The sequence below is a fragment of the Onychomys torridus genome, chromosome 2 (assembly GCF_903995425.1).
Source record: "Onychomys torridus chromosome 2, mOncTor1.1, whole genome shotgun sequence".
NCBI lineage: Eukaryota > Metazoa > Chordata > Mammalia > Rodentia > Cricetidae > Onychomys > Onychomys torridus.
In genome coordinates, this window is record NC_050444.1 from 62,739,796 (window position 1) to 62,754,845 (window position 15,050).

Consider the following 15,050-nt stretch of genomic DNA (forward strand, 5'->3'; position numbering starts at 1 on the left):
GTATTCTGCCTGCATGTGTCCCTGCAGGCCAGAAGAGGGCACCAGATCTCATTACAAGTGGTTGTGAGCCACCATGTGGTCATTACAGATGGTTGTGAGCCACCATGTGGTTGCTGGGAATTGAACTCAGGACCTCTGGAAGAGCAGTCAGTGCTCTTAACCACTGAACCATCTCTCCAGCCCTGATACTCAGCTTTTTGTGGGCACACCAGGGATTGAATTTAGATTCTTCATGCTTGTGTATCGAATACTTTACCAGCTGAGCTCCCAATAAAGACAACTTCAAGAGGACAGATAGTATTTGGCAGTCTGACCCACAAACAATCCTTTATCAAAATCTCTCTATTTTTTGCAAACATCAACAAGATGATTATAAAATTTATAAAGAAATAATAAGAGACCTAGAAGGCCAAAACAACATTGAAAAGGAATTAAAACATAGTATGAAACTGTTCTTACCAAGAAAGTTTAGTACTGCTGTGATGAAGAATTGAGAACTTTAAGATAATGGAGAACATCTGCAGCTATGAGAACTTTTCTTTTTGAGGTAAGATCTTGCCAGGTAGTCCAGAGTCGCCTCCAGCATACCATCCTCCTTCCTCAGCTCCCAAGTATTGGGATTGTAGGCAGGACTGTGATGCCCAGTGATAGTCAATAGATTGACAGAAATGACACCAAGCTCATAGTGTCGTCCTTGCTAGGATTTCTGTCGTGATAAAACACTGAAACTTGCGGAGGAAAACGTTTATTGGTCTGCATATTCTGGTGCACTGCCCATCGAGGGAAGCCAAGCAGGAACTGTTGCAGAGGCCATGGTGAAAGTGTGCCTTTTGGCTACTCTTCTCATAGTTTGCCCAGCCTGCTTTCTTAGACAACTCAGGACCACTGCACAGGGGTGGTCCCAACCCCTCATCCATATCAGTCAGTGCCCCAGATATTTGTCCATAGATTAATTTGATAGAGGCATTTTCTCAGTTAAGGTTCCGTGTTCCCAGATGATCCTCCTAGTCTGTGTCAAGTTGACATAAAAATTAGCACAAGTGGGAAGTAACAGTCTCATTAATAGTTCGATTTTCACAAACAAAAAAATGATACTGGATCCCTACTTCATAAAAAAAATTCTTCAAAAACTGCTCAGATGTATACTCAAGTGGTAGAGGCAGGAAGATTCCTGCTTTTGAGGCCAGCATGGTCTGTAAAGTTCTTTAACGAATTTTAAAAACCAGTTAATACAAGGATTAACCTAATTGAAAAGTAGCCAGAGTAAGCCACAAGTGTGTACTTAGGGGGCTGAGGCAGGAGGATTACCAAAGCCCAGGAGTTTGAGGCCAGACTGGGCAGTAACAGATTGGAGATATAAAGAGAAGCAGAAAATGAATAAGCTGAAATACTCATCAGACCCACAGTGAGACTTCACTAACTCACAAAATGGTGCATGTGTTGTCAGAAAAAAGGCCCATGGAAATGAAATTAAAACAATGCCACAGACCTTGGCATCTAACCCACTTTCTAGTCCAAGGGGAAAGAAGCCGATACTCACTGTAGGACAAGCACACATGTATAGAGAGAGCAGCACTGTTCACATACAACCCCAGTGCCCACCAACAGAAACCACAGCACAAGCTCCTCACCATAGACGCGGAATAGTGGAGGACTTCTCAAGCACATGCTACCAGGTAGGCAACTCAGTGGAAGAAGTCAGAGGAAGGGTGCATGTGTGTGGTCCATTATGTTAACGGCTCATAATATACATGGCACTACATATCCAAAAGCAAGTTGGTAGTGACTGAACACGGCGAGATAAAGTAATGGAGGAAACCACTAAGCAGAGTGCAAGGAACTTGACAGCTACTTGAAGTGTTACTCTTACAGTGCTTTGAATGCACTAAAAACCACTGGATTGTGTTTTGTTTGTTTGTTTGTTTGTTTGGTGGTCGTGTTGGGATCAAACCTAGAGCCTGAGGCATGCTAACACTGAATTATACTTCCAGGCAGCATCCTCCCTCTTCTTTTGCTAATTTTTTGTTTGTTTGTTTGAGTAACTCACAATGAAAACTAGGCTAGCCAGGAATTTAGAGATACCCACCTGCTTCTGTCTTCCAAGTATTGGGATTATAGGTATGTGCCACAATGCCCAACCCAATTATTCAGATTAAAAACTTGATTTAGTCAGCCGTGGTGACAAGTCTTTAAAGGCAAGAGATGCGTGGCTCTCAATTTCAAGGTCAGCCCTAGTATACATAGAGTGCCAGGTTAGCCAAAGCTACTGAGACCCAGTCTCAAAAGACAACAAAAAAGTTTAATTTAGTAAGTGGAATTCATCTAAAAAAAATTTTAAGGCATAAATTCTAGATCTGGAGCTGGGTGGTGGTGGTGCATGCCTTTAATCCCAGCACTCAGGAGGCAGAGGTAGGTGGATTTCTGTGAGTTTGAGGCCAGCCTGGTCTACATAGTGAGTTCCAGGAAAGGCAAAGCTACACAGAGAAACCCTGTCTCAAAACACACACACACACACACACACACACACACACACACACCAAAAACAAAACAAAACACAAAGAGTAGATCTGTGAGCTTGAGGAGACAAGAGGCCCTGTCTCCAAAAAAAAACCAGTGTTTATTAATTATGATCCTGGGTTTCGCTGTGACATTTTCATACATGGCTATAATTTTGATTATACCTCCTTCCATACTCTCTTGTCCCACTTCCATTTTCACTGACCCTTTTCTCTCCCTAACTGGTCTTCTTTCTACTTTGTTGTCCTTTTTTCATGAATGAGTTGCATATGGTTGATTACACGAGCCTGGACGCCTTCCTAGTGGCTTTACCATTGAAGAGATTGTCTTTCCTTCCCCAGCAACCAGCAACCATTAACTGTCATCAAGGAAGGGTAGGACCTCATGACTCCTCTTTCATGATAGGATGTTGGCAGGCAATCTTGTTCAGGGATTATGAAGGTCTTCATAGCTGCTGTGAGTTGAAGAGAGCACCTGCCATGTCATGTCCAGAATCATCGTTCCAGTCTCCACGATCTCTTAGTCTTTCTTGCCCTTCTGTGCTGTCCTCTTGTGCCTGAGCTGTCAGTTCTCACTGGCTCTCTGCACTTTGACAGTTCTGAGCCTTTGCAGTTAATCTCCTTGGTGGCCAGCTGTGGGTCCTCTGTCAGTCACTATCTACTGCAGGTGAGAGTTGAGATCTGTAAAGGAGTACAGAAGGCAGGCAGGCAGGACATGAGGGTGTTAAGCAGGTCAACAGAGTTTATCCAAGTTTCAAATTTGAGTAGTCATTAGGGTCATTGTTTTTTAAAACTAGATCTTTGAATTCTTTTTCTATTTCAACCATTTTGGTATCTTTGTATGTCCTTGTTGAAGAGTTAGAAGCTCCCCTGAGCTATCTCCCTGGCCCAAGAGTAGTTTTAGTATAGGGGAGAGGAATGCCAACACATTGATCTTTAACTCTGTCAGGATTAGCCAGCTGGATTCAGTTTAGATGTTGGCAACATCCAGAGCATCATAATCAGGAGCCACCCAAACATAACGCCACCTTCTTTTCTCCGGCAGGCCTCACCAGGGTAATGACTATGGCCATATCACTGTCATAGAGTTTCTTGACAGCCTGTTTGATCTCATGCTTGTTGACCTTGACATCCACAATGAGCACAAGTGTGGTATTGTCTTCTGTCTTCTTCATGGCAGACTCAGTGGTCAGGGGGAATGGGGTGATGGTATAGTGGTCAGGCTTGTTTCTCCTGGGCATGCTCTTTCAAAGGTATTTGGGCTGCCTTCAGAGCTGCAGGGTCTTGGGCTGCTGGAAGGTGGGTGGCATGTGGATCTTCTCTTTGTGGCTGTGGACACCTTTCAGCACACCTTCTTGGCTTTCAAAGCCTTCGCTTTGGCTGCAGCTTGGGGAGGGCAGTGCTCCTTCTTCACTGTTGGCACCGTGTTGGCAAAAAGGTTGAATTTGCTGTTTATTCCATCGTGCTGTGGTAATTATTAGAGCAGTAATAGGAAACAAGTACCCAGGAGTATTTTATTTTATCGCGTATTCATTCATTCATTCATTTAGAATGGGTGTACATAGTACATGAGTGCATGGGTAATTGAACTGAGGCCAGTGGTCAGTCTTAGGTGTCATCCCTCAGGAGCCATCTACCTCGTTTCTTTCCATACAAGATCTCCCTGGAACTTGGAGCCCATAGGCTCTGCTGGCTGGCTAGGAAGCCCAAGGAAGCATTTCTGCTGAGCTGATGAGCACGCTCCAACACGCCCAGCTCTTTCCATGGATCCAGGGATCCAAGCCAGGTGCTCATGCTTGTATACTAGACACTGCCAGCAAGGCTCCCCCAGCTCCTGTTCTGATGATGATTTCTCAGGACAGACACACGGTGAAATTTCACTCATGATTGGGGACCTGGGTAAGAGCTCCCACGACCACAGAGCCCACCCCTTGTTGGTTCGCTTTCTTCTATTCTGTCCATATACAGTTCGTTCTTTCTTACTGTGTTCTTTCTGTCTTTCACCTTTCTTTGGTGGTGTCCAGTTATGATCTACACTATTTGATACTTATTTTCCTAAAATTTTATTCTCTTAAAAATAATTTTTTTCAGCTTGGCAGTGGTGGTGCATGCTTTTAATCCTAGCACTCGGGAGGCAGAGGCAGGTGGATCTCTGTGAGGTCAGAGGCCAGCCTGGACTACCAAGTGAGTTCCAGGACAGCCTCCAAAGCTACAGAGAAACCCTGTCTTGAAAAACAAAAAACAAACAAAAAAATTTTTTTAGGGCGTGGTGGCATACGCCTTTAATCCCAGCATTCAGGAGGCAGAGGCAGGCTATCTCTGAGTTTGAGGCCAGCCTCAATGAGTGATTTCTGTGCTGGCATGAGGACCTCAGTTTATATTCCCATCACCCCGTGAAAAGCCAAGTTTGACAGTGCAGTGCACATCTGTAATTCCAGTGCTGTGTAGACAGGGACAGGAGGATCCCTGATGCTTTCCAGCCAAGCAGTGTATAGTTTGAATAGCTAAGTGCTCAAGCTAAAGTAGAGAGCAATTGAGGAAGCCCCGGATTAATGACCACTGGCTCCCACAAATGCTCACAAATATATTCACACACATGTACAAAGAAGGGTTTTGTTTTGTTCTTTACGACAGGGTTTCTTTGGTAGCCCTGGCTATCAAGGAACTCTCTCTGTAGACCAGATTGGCCTCAAACTCAGAGCTCAGCCTCCTTTGAGGATTAAAGGCGTATGCTACCACTGCCCAGCACACTGAAGTTCTTTTGTTTTGTTTTTTCTCTTTGAGGCAGGAGTTCTCTGTGTAGTTTTGGTGCCTGTTCTGGATCTCGATCTGTAGACCAGGCTGGCCTTGAATTTACAGAGATCCTCTTGGCTCTGCCTCCTGAGTGCTGGGATTAAAGGTGCATGCTACCACCACCTGGTTCACACAGAAGTTTGTTTTCTTTAATTCCCTTTTACTCTCTTAGTTAGTTGTTGTTTTTTTTTAAAGATTTATTTATTTTTTATGTAGACAGTGTTCTGTCTGCACATATACCCGCAGGCCAGAAGACGGCACCAGATCTCATTACAGATGGTTGTGAGCCACCATATGGTTGCTAGGAATTGAATTTAGGACCTTTGGAAGAGCAAACAGCGCTCTTAACCTCTGAGCCATCTCTCCAGCCCCACACAGAAGTTTTTAGAAGCTCTATTTTATAATTACATAAACATCTGTATGTGTTTTAAATTTGAGCTATATATAAAATTGTGTACATTATATTATACATATAGGTTCAAAAATTTTTTAACTCTTACCTCCCAGTTTTTTTTTTTGTTTTGTTTTGTTTTTTGTTTTTTGTTTTTTTTTGAGACAGGGTTTCTCTGTGTAGTTTTGAGCCTTTCCTGGAACTCACTTTGGAGACCAAGCTGTCCTCGAACTCACAGAGATCCGCCTACCTCTGCCTCCCAAGTGCTGGGATTAAAGGCATGCGCCACCACCGCCCCAGCTACTCCCAGTTTTGGTTCTTAAAAAGGGCGTGGTGACATACAACCTTGATCCCAACACTCAGGAGGCAGAGGCAGGCAGATCTTTGTGAGTTTGAAGCCAACATGGTATACAAAGTGAGTTCCAGGACAGCCAGGACTGTTAGACTTGAAACCCTGTCTCAGATAACAGCAACAATAAAAAAAACAAAGAAAAAAACCAAATGACTTGTTGGGGATTGCTGGCCGATATCTTTAATCCCAGCACTCAGGAGGCAGGGGCAGGTGGATTTCCGGTCTACAGAGTGAGTTCCAGGACAGCCAGGGCTCCACAGAGAAACCTGTCTCAGAACAACAGGAGAAGAAAGGCAGGGAGGATTTAATGACACACACGACTATTTTACTTCAGCTACACTTTTCTGTTGAGTGTGTGTCCATTTATATACTTCTGTGTCGCGTATGTCGGTCATGTGATATGTTTGAAGTAATCCGAATGTACTTGTTGGATTAGTTCTTCCGTTTATGCAGCAAACTGTAGTAACTACAGCAGTTGGTGTTTAACCGTATAGTCAAGAATTATCTTGTTTGCTTGTTTAGGAAGGATGGTGCTACAGACAGGACAGACATGTTGGAGATTGGCCCAAGTGTTTTTGTTTTATTTGAGGAAGGATACGACTTCTGTGTAACCCTGGATGACCTGGAACTTGATATATGTAGATCAGGCTGCCTCAGACTTGGAGTGATCCTCCTGCCTCTAGTCAAACCTGGTCCAGGTGAATTTTATACTGTGTAAATTCTTCTTCGACTTCGAATTTTAACATGGAGAATTGTTTTCCCACAATAAAAAGAAACAATTTTTAGCAAAAAATTATATGCCTTATACATTGCATATTTTGTTTTTGTTGTTGTTGGTTTGTGTTTGTTTTATTAAAGACAGGTTCTTTGTAGCCCTAGCTGGTTTGGAATTTGCCATGTAGACTGTAGTCCAGGCTGGCCTTTATCACAGAAGTGTGTGTGTGTGTGTGTGTGTGTGTGTGTGTGTGTACACATGCATGCATGTGTAGACCAGCTGTGACTATGTAGTCCAGGCTGGCCTCATCCTTGAGATCCTTTGCCTCAGTCTGAGTACTGGGATTGCAGGTGTGTGTTGCTATGCCTTGCTTACATCAGTTTTTTATGTATTTACTGAATGTCGTTTTGTTGTCTTGTAGAATGGAGATGTATGCATTTCAATTCTTCATCCGCCTGTAGATGACCCACAGAGTGGAGAACTGCCCTCTGAAAGGTGGAATCCTACTCAGAATGTGAGGTAAGGTGTTCTATAAGAAATGAAACTTACCGTGTTTTGTTCTTTTTCTCATTCATTCCTTTGTTTGTTTATTGGTGTTTTGTTTTTTTGTTTTTTTTTTGAGACAAGGTTACTTTGTGTATCCCGGCCTCCTGGAGCTCACTGTAGACCAGGCTGGCCTTAAGCTCACAGATCCGCCCGCCTCTGTCTCCTGTGTGCTGGAATGAAAGGTGTGGGCCACCACTGCCCAGCTGTTTTTGAGACATTCTTACTATGTTGCCAAGGTTGGCCTCAAACTCTGGGCTGAAGTAAACCTTTTACCTCAGCCTCCCATACACAGGACTATAGACAGTTGCTGCTTGAGTCCTGGTTTGGGTATATGGGGTCTCATTCTCTTTGAAGCGTGAAAAGAAGCTTTCCTGTGTGACAGTTTGCTCTCTGGGTTAGAGGATGAGGATGTGTTATAAAGGTTTTGCTTCAAACGGGTATCTTGGCAATTGAAAGGCCAAGAAATGCTGTAAAAATCAGAAATGTATTGGGCGGGGGAGGGTGAGAGACCACTTCTGAGCTGGGATGAGAGAGGGAGCAAGCTGTGGTGGTACGGGGTGGGGAAGGTGTGGAGCATTCTCAAAGGCAACTGTGAGGCAGTGGCGACAGTGGGTCAGTCACAGTGGTCTTTAGTGATGAGGGTTGAAGGTGGCAGGTGCAAGTTGGGGAGCACCTGGTTCTGGAATGTGGGCGATTCTTGGTTGACGAACAAGTGTGCCTCTATCACTTTGAAGTGTTGACTTCCTGAGCAGTGGTGGCTGGGATTCCCGTTTCCTTCCATCAGGTTCTTCTTCTTATATTAAAATTTATTCTTCCTCAGACCCCATAACTCCTGTGTTTAAACTTTATTATTTTTTTTAACACATATGTATTGATTTGGCCTTTATCACAGAAGTGTGTGTGAGTGAGTGTGTGTGTGTGTGTGTGTGTGTGTGTGTGTGTGTGTATGTGTGTGAGATAGCTTGAGTGTTGAGATCAGAGGCCAGAACTGGTAGAGGTCAGTTTTCTCTTTCCATCATGTGGATTCCAAAAAGTCAGCTCTGTTATCAGGCTTGACAACAACCTTCTCACTTGCAGTTACCATCTTGCAGACCTCACCTGGCTGTTTATGAGGTATTTAGGCATGCCCGACTAGTTATAGTTTTTTTATTTTTTTGGTTTTTTTCCCCAGAGCTGAGGACCGAACCCAGGGCCTTGTGCTTGCTAGGCAAGAGCTTTACCACTGAGCTAAATCCCCAACCCCTAGTTATAGTTTTGATGAAGTAAGAAATATACTTTTGGCCAAATGTGGTGGTGCACACCTTTAATTCCTGCACCCAAGAGGCAGAGGCAGGTTAATCTCTGAGTTCGAGACCAACTTGTTCTATATAGTAAGACCTCCTGGTAGAAAAAAATAAGAAAGACACAAAGAAAAGGTAGAGACTTTTGTCGCTGCTGTGAGACAGTGTTTGTGTAGCCCAGGCTGGCCAGATGATAGTTGTAATGATGTAGAGCATGGGAGGCCTTGATGGGTTTAGTCCACAGTGCCCAGCGTCAGGTGGTGGGTGAGACACACCATGTGGAGCTGTGGATGGTGCAAAGTTACTCACATGGCAGAGGTGACGTCCACATGGCAAGTTTATTTTGTGGGGAGGGAGGGAGGGAGGAAGAGGTGCGTGCTACCACTAGCAAGAGGAGGGGCGAGATGGAGGCAGGATGCTGGGCGGGTCCCCAAGGGGCGGGTCCCCAAGGGGCGGGTCCCCAACGGGCGGCTCAAAATACTGACAGTATTAGCCGGCATATGTGATAAAACATATAATTAACTATGGCACACCAAGGCTTTGTGTTTTTAATACTCAAGGTATTAGGTTTTATTAGTCATTAATACTATAATCACTAGAGGGACCTTCAATGTCTCTGGTTCTCTCATCTAAAGGCCTAGGGTAACCCCCTGCTTAGTAGATAGAAGCCATGAGTAGATGGACTAGGAAATCTGCTTCTGGGGTGAGGGATGAGGAGTCGGGTCAAATGTGAAATGGCCACTTGCTATATATTAGAAAAGAAATAGGCCAGGTGGTGGCGGTGCACGCCTGTAATCCCAGCACTCGGGAGGCAGAGGCAGGCAGATCTCTGTGAGTTCGAGGCCAGCCTGGTCTACAGAGTGAGATCCAGGAAAGGCGCAAAGCTACATAGAGAAACCCTGTCTCGAAAAACCAAAAAAAAAAAAAAAAAAAAAAAAAAAAGAAAGAAAGAAAGAAATATTCTTTTTAATTCCTCAGATACCTTTTATTTGCCTGTGGGGAGAAATAGCTGCTAGCTGCCTGTATACATCACAGCACACTTTCCATAATGTCAAATTTAATTTGAATGCTAAAAACATAAAAATAAATTATTTCAAACACGTTATTAAAATTCATCCTAATTGTTTTGAGAAAAACCTATAGCAAATGCTGTATATAGGAGCTATCTTTAGTTTTTTAGTTTTTGTTTGTTTTTTTTGTTGTTGTTGGTGGTGGTTTTTTTGAGACAGCGTTTCTCTGTGTAGCTTTGCTGCTGTCCTGGGTCTCGCTCTGTAGATCAGGCTGGTCTCGACCTTGGGTTTTTTGTTTTTTTGAGACAGGGTTTCTTTTTGTAACAGTCCTTGGCTGTCCTGTAACTCACTCTGTTGACCAGGCTGGCCTCCAACTCACAAAGATCCACCTGCCTCTGCCTCCTGAGTTCTGGGATTAAAGGTGTGCGCCACCACCACCTGGCTTAGAGGACCTGTCTTAACAGACATTTAAAGTACCGAAGGTTAGGAGTTTCATTTTTTTTTTTTCCACTTTAAGTTCATTGAAGTGTTTAGGAGGCTACTCGAGAGATATTGTTATGCTCCACATTCCAAATAACTTTGATAATATAATTAAATAGACAATGTATTTTGCTTTCTGTAATTTTGGTTACCCATAGTCAGCTGTGGTCTGAAAGCATTAAATGAGAAATTCTAGGAACACTTTCTAAGTTTGAGACTGTACCTCTCTCCCTTGTGTCCTGACTGTAACTGTAAGTTACACACTTTAGTCACTTAGTGGCTGTCTCTCTCTCCACCAGTGCAGGGTATCACTTACTATGTGTAGGAATGCACTCTTGTATTTCAAGGGAACTTTATTTTTCTTGGCCCCTAACACAAATGTAGTTGTAGGAGGTACAGCTTAAAGGAAGCACTGGAGCAGCCAAGATTGTCAACCCTGCAGACCTGTTTTCTCCAAAGCCAGGAAACTGATGCCCAGTTACCCGGATGCTGGGGTGACATGGTCACACAGCCTTGGTGACCCTTTGTCTTTAGCAGCCAGCTCTACTGCAACTGGGGGCCAGCTCCTAATAATTGTTTAGGCTTTGTCTGTCAGTGGCTAGAACTTACCCTTAGAAAGTGGCCTTTGCATTCTCCATCAGTAATAGCACCCATCCATATGCTTACTACAAATCCTACCTCTCTAGGCCCCAGCATTGCTTCCCAGACAGGAGAATTCAGTTTTAGAGTGAAGGTCTCAGATGCTTTGTTCTGAGAACTGTCAAGTGGAGACTTTCCCCTAAAGTTTGTGTTTAAATGTGGAAGAAAATTAAACCAGGGATCAGACTCTTCAGAAGTTTTGGTCCTCTGACTGACCAAGTTCATCTGTAACTGAGTTTTCCTGTCAGCTGTGATACCCGCAGGGACCCCACAACAGGTGCTGTAGACCAGGCCTGTACTGTAGGCCCTGAATGACACGTACCACCTGCCTCTTTCCCTCAGTGCTTGGGATTGAAGTCAGTGCCACAAGCCCAGGATGTTTGTTGTTGTTGAGAGAGTCTCAGAACTTGCTATTAGCTGAGGATCCCTTTGAACTTTAAACCTTTTGCCTCAAGCTCCTGAGTGCTGGGATTATAGGAATGAGTGCCATTCCTGGTTCTGTTGTTGACTTCTAATACCTAGTTTGTAGGGTGCACAGCATACTCTCTGAGCTCTAGTTTCCCTGAATGTCTTGAAAACTACTCCCAAGGATAAGAGGGGCTACTTTATGTAAAAGTTTTTTTGAAAATTTATTGAGATTTGGACATACATTCACACACACCCATCCTGGTTGTCCCTTGAAGTATGAGTCTGTGTTTATTTCTCAGGGATAGGGGACACCTGGGCCTGAGGACACAGTCTCTAAGGGACTGCTGCTACTTCTCTTTAGAGGCTGAGTGTGTTGAATCAATGTTTCTGTTTCTCTATTCAGAAAACAAGACTCTTCCCTGATGGACAGCCTGGAACAAGGTTTTTTGTTTTTGTTTTTGTTTTTGGCTTTTCAAGACAGGGTTTCTCTGTGTAGCTTTGCGCCTTTCCTGGAACTCACTTGGTAGCCCAGGCTGGCCTCGAACTCACAGAGATCCGCCTGCCTCTGCCTCCCAAGTGCTGGGATTAAAGGCGTGCACCACCACTGCCCGGCCTCAAGATTTTTATACATTATATTCTTTCCTGGATGGTGTATTCATTCAAGATATTTTTCCTTGGGTTGCTTGTGGTGGCACATACCTTTAATCACAGCTCTCAGGAAGTAGAGGCTGGTAGATCTCTGAGTTCAAGGCCAGCCCAGTCTGCATAATGAGTTATAGGACTACATTGTGAGATCCTTTCTCAGGAGAGAGTGGAGAGAATGAAGAGCTCTTTCTCCTCACACAGAAGTGCCTTGTCCTGCTTTGTGCAGGTCTGTCTTGTAGGTGGTCTGTGAGTCATACCTTAAGGTACTGTGCAAGCTCAGTGTATGTATGACATTTGCTCTGGAACTGGCTACCTTGTATCTCAGTGCTCCATGGACCTGTTGGTGTCACTCCAGCATAGCTCTTCTCAGCTTGTGAGATCTCTGGGGTCGCTCAGGAAGACTTTTGTACCTTATTAGCTTGGCGGCGTCACCTGGTTGTCTTTGGGATTAGTTAGGAAAGTACCACCTCAGGATTTACAGCAGTAGGGAATAGTTTTACTTGTTCTTTTTGTTTCTGTTACTTGAAGAGGCAAAGGTTTTGTCTTTTTTTTTTTTTTTTGTATTTAAATATATTTATTTATTAAAATTTTTTCAGTTTACATACCAACCCCAGTTTCCCTCCCTCCCCTTCTCCCACCTCCTCGCCTCCCTCCCACTCTACCCCCATCCACTCCTCAGAGTGGGTAAGGCCTCCCAAGGTAGAGAACAAAGTCTGGCATACCAAGTTGAAGGAGAGCCTAGCCCCTCCCCCTTGTATCAAGGCTGAGCAGGGTATCCCAGCACAGGGAATGGGCTCCAAAAAGTCAGTTCATGCACTTGGGAAAAGTCCTGGTCCCACTGCCAGGGACCCCACAAACAGATCAAGCCACACAACTGTCATCCAGTCCTATGCAGGTTCCCGAGTTGTCAGTTTTTTGTCTTTTTAAACAAGGTTTTAACTGTGTAGCTGAGCTAACCTCAAACTTGGAGTCTTCCTGCCTCTGTCTCCTGAGTGCTGGGATTATAGGCTTGCACAACCATGTCTAGGTTGTTAAGGGGCTTCTAAAGGTATGTAGTCAATTGGAAGTCTGTTTGAGGCTTGCTTAGGCCCCTGCATGGCTCACTGTGTAGTCTCACCGGCCTGGGACTTGCTCTGGAGACCAGGTTTAAACGCCTTGCATTTGCTGCCCAAGTGCTCAATAAACTCATGACACCAAAACACTGACTCACCTGTAATCCCAGCACTCGGGAGGCAGAGGCAGGCAGGTCTCTGTGAGTTCCAGGCCAGCCTGGTCTACAGAGGGAGTTCCAGGACAGCCAGGGCTGTTACACAGAGAAACCCTGTCTCAGAAAACAAAACAAAAGAATACATACAAGGCAGATAGGGTGGTCTTTGCTTCACACCACTTCGGTGCTAATTTGTCAGGGTTCGTGGCTTGTCTGACTCGGGATTGGATCTGATCCAGCTTTCGGGTTGCTGTAGCAGGACTGCAGTGGAATTCCCGTGGGGTGGTGTCCAGCTGTTCTGTCATGAGCAACAGCTGCTGTGTGGCACTGGCATTATAATCTCTTGTGTTTGGGCTTCTTGTGATCAGCACATTAGTGGGCATAGTCATGAGGTAGAGTTGTGTGTAAGGGTCTTTGTGACCTAAAGAATATAAAGCCTTCTCTTAGAGCTGAGCCTATACAATGGTAAGAGTTGACTAGAGCAGTAAGCAAGGAAACGTCCAGTTGTCCTGCACTCAAGTCTGATGGGTCTGCCATCCCTGAGGGGTGGGAAGCCAGCCTCCTTTCTGAAAGAAATCCAGACACCCAGTGAGGACAGTGGTGATGAGTGGTCCTTCCATCTCTTGTTAGCGGGAGAAACAGCCTGCTCTAGTTCTTGTTTTGGCCACAGCCGTGCTGAGACCAGGGCATTTATCACAGCCTGCTTACCGTCCACAGCTACTTTCTCTGAAATACGGCGCCAGAACTGCTTGTTAGCGCTCCTGTTTCCTGTAGGCTAAGAGAGTGGTCTTGGTGCAGACAAATGGACCAATCCAGCAGCCACAGTTGTGTAGAGAGTTTCTTCTGTCTAGTCTTGTCTACAATTGGAAGGGCGAAGAGCCAGGGTCTGCCATGAGCATTTGCTGGCAGAGAAGTCACAGCTAGGGGAGTTCAGTCTCGCTTGTCCAGGACTCTTTCAAGCTTCACTTGGGGCTGGGAGATTTTATTTATTCCTTTGAGAGAGAGAGAGAGAGAGAGAGAGAGAGAGAGAGAGAGAGAGAGAGAGAGAGAGTGTGTGTGTGTGTGTGTGTGTGTGTGTGTGTGTGTGTGTGTGTAGTACCAGTGGTCATTACCATTACTTTTTTTTCTTTCAAGTAAAGATATTTTATATATTTAAATTTGCTTCTGTTTGAAAGGCAGGGTCTTACGTAGTTAGTTCAGCCTGGCTAGGAACTTGCTGTGTAGCTCTGGCTAACTTGGAACTTAGAACTCCTGACCACACTGCCTCTTCTTCCTGCTGCTTGGTGTGTGCCACAGCACTTACTCAGTGAGTAAAGGCACTTCCTAGTAAGCCTGGCCATCCAAGTTTCACCCCCAGAGCCTACAGAAAGGTGGAAAGAGAGGACTGACTCAACAAAACTGTGCTCTCACCTTCATACATGTGCCATGGCATGCATGCACGCGCACACACATGCACACAGACACACTTCATGCAATCATAAAATTTTTAAATTACTTTTTTGCATGTCTTGGCAAGGCCCTAGGTTTGATCTCCAGAGGCATGCCCACCTACTCAACCTCCACTCCAGTCTTAGTTATGTAGCTGTTATTTTTGAGACAGGGTCTTTCTACATAGCCCTGACTGTCCTGGAATTCAATACACAGGCCAAGCTGGCCTTTCAGTCTTAGTTTTTAAACTTTGTACTTTCTGGTTTTGCATTCTATCCTAGGAATACATACATTATCAACAACAGCCCCAGCACTTCTCAGCAGCAACTATTAAATGTCTTAGTTGCTTTAGCAGCATAAAGAGATTGTGATATGTGAACCAGTTAAGTTACTATATATTTGCCCCGTGGTGCCCTGTTTTCCCAGTTAGAAGTGGATTCTTTGCCCTGATGTTTTCTTTAAAGATCTCCTCCACAGGGGTTGGGGATTTAGCTCAGGGGTAGAATGCTTGCAAGGCCCTGGGTTCAGTCCTCAGCTCGGGGCGGGGTGGGGTGGTGGTGCAGAGGGATCTCTTCCACAGAGTTTAACTGGGTTATCTTCTGGTGTTCCTGGCTGCTCTTTCAAAGAATCCCTTCTAATT

At 44.7% G+C, this 15,050-nt stretch overlaps 1 protein-coding gene across 2 annotated transcripts in view; it reads left to right on the top strand.

The window, feature by feature from the left end:
* Ube2r2 (ubiquitin conjugating enzyme E2 R2) overlaps positions 1 to 15,050 on the top strand; it is an 81,942-nt gene that overhangs the window by 58,348 nt on the left and 8,544 nt on the right. For both annotated transcript variants that reach the window (XM_036180027.1, XM_036180026.1), the window contains one exon: positions 7,189 to 7,286. In XM_036180027.1, the coding sequence (XP_036035920.1) occupies positions 7,189 to 7,286 (98 nt within the window). The remainder of the gene's footprint in view (positions 1 to 7,188; positions 7,287 to 15,050) is intronic.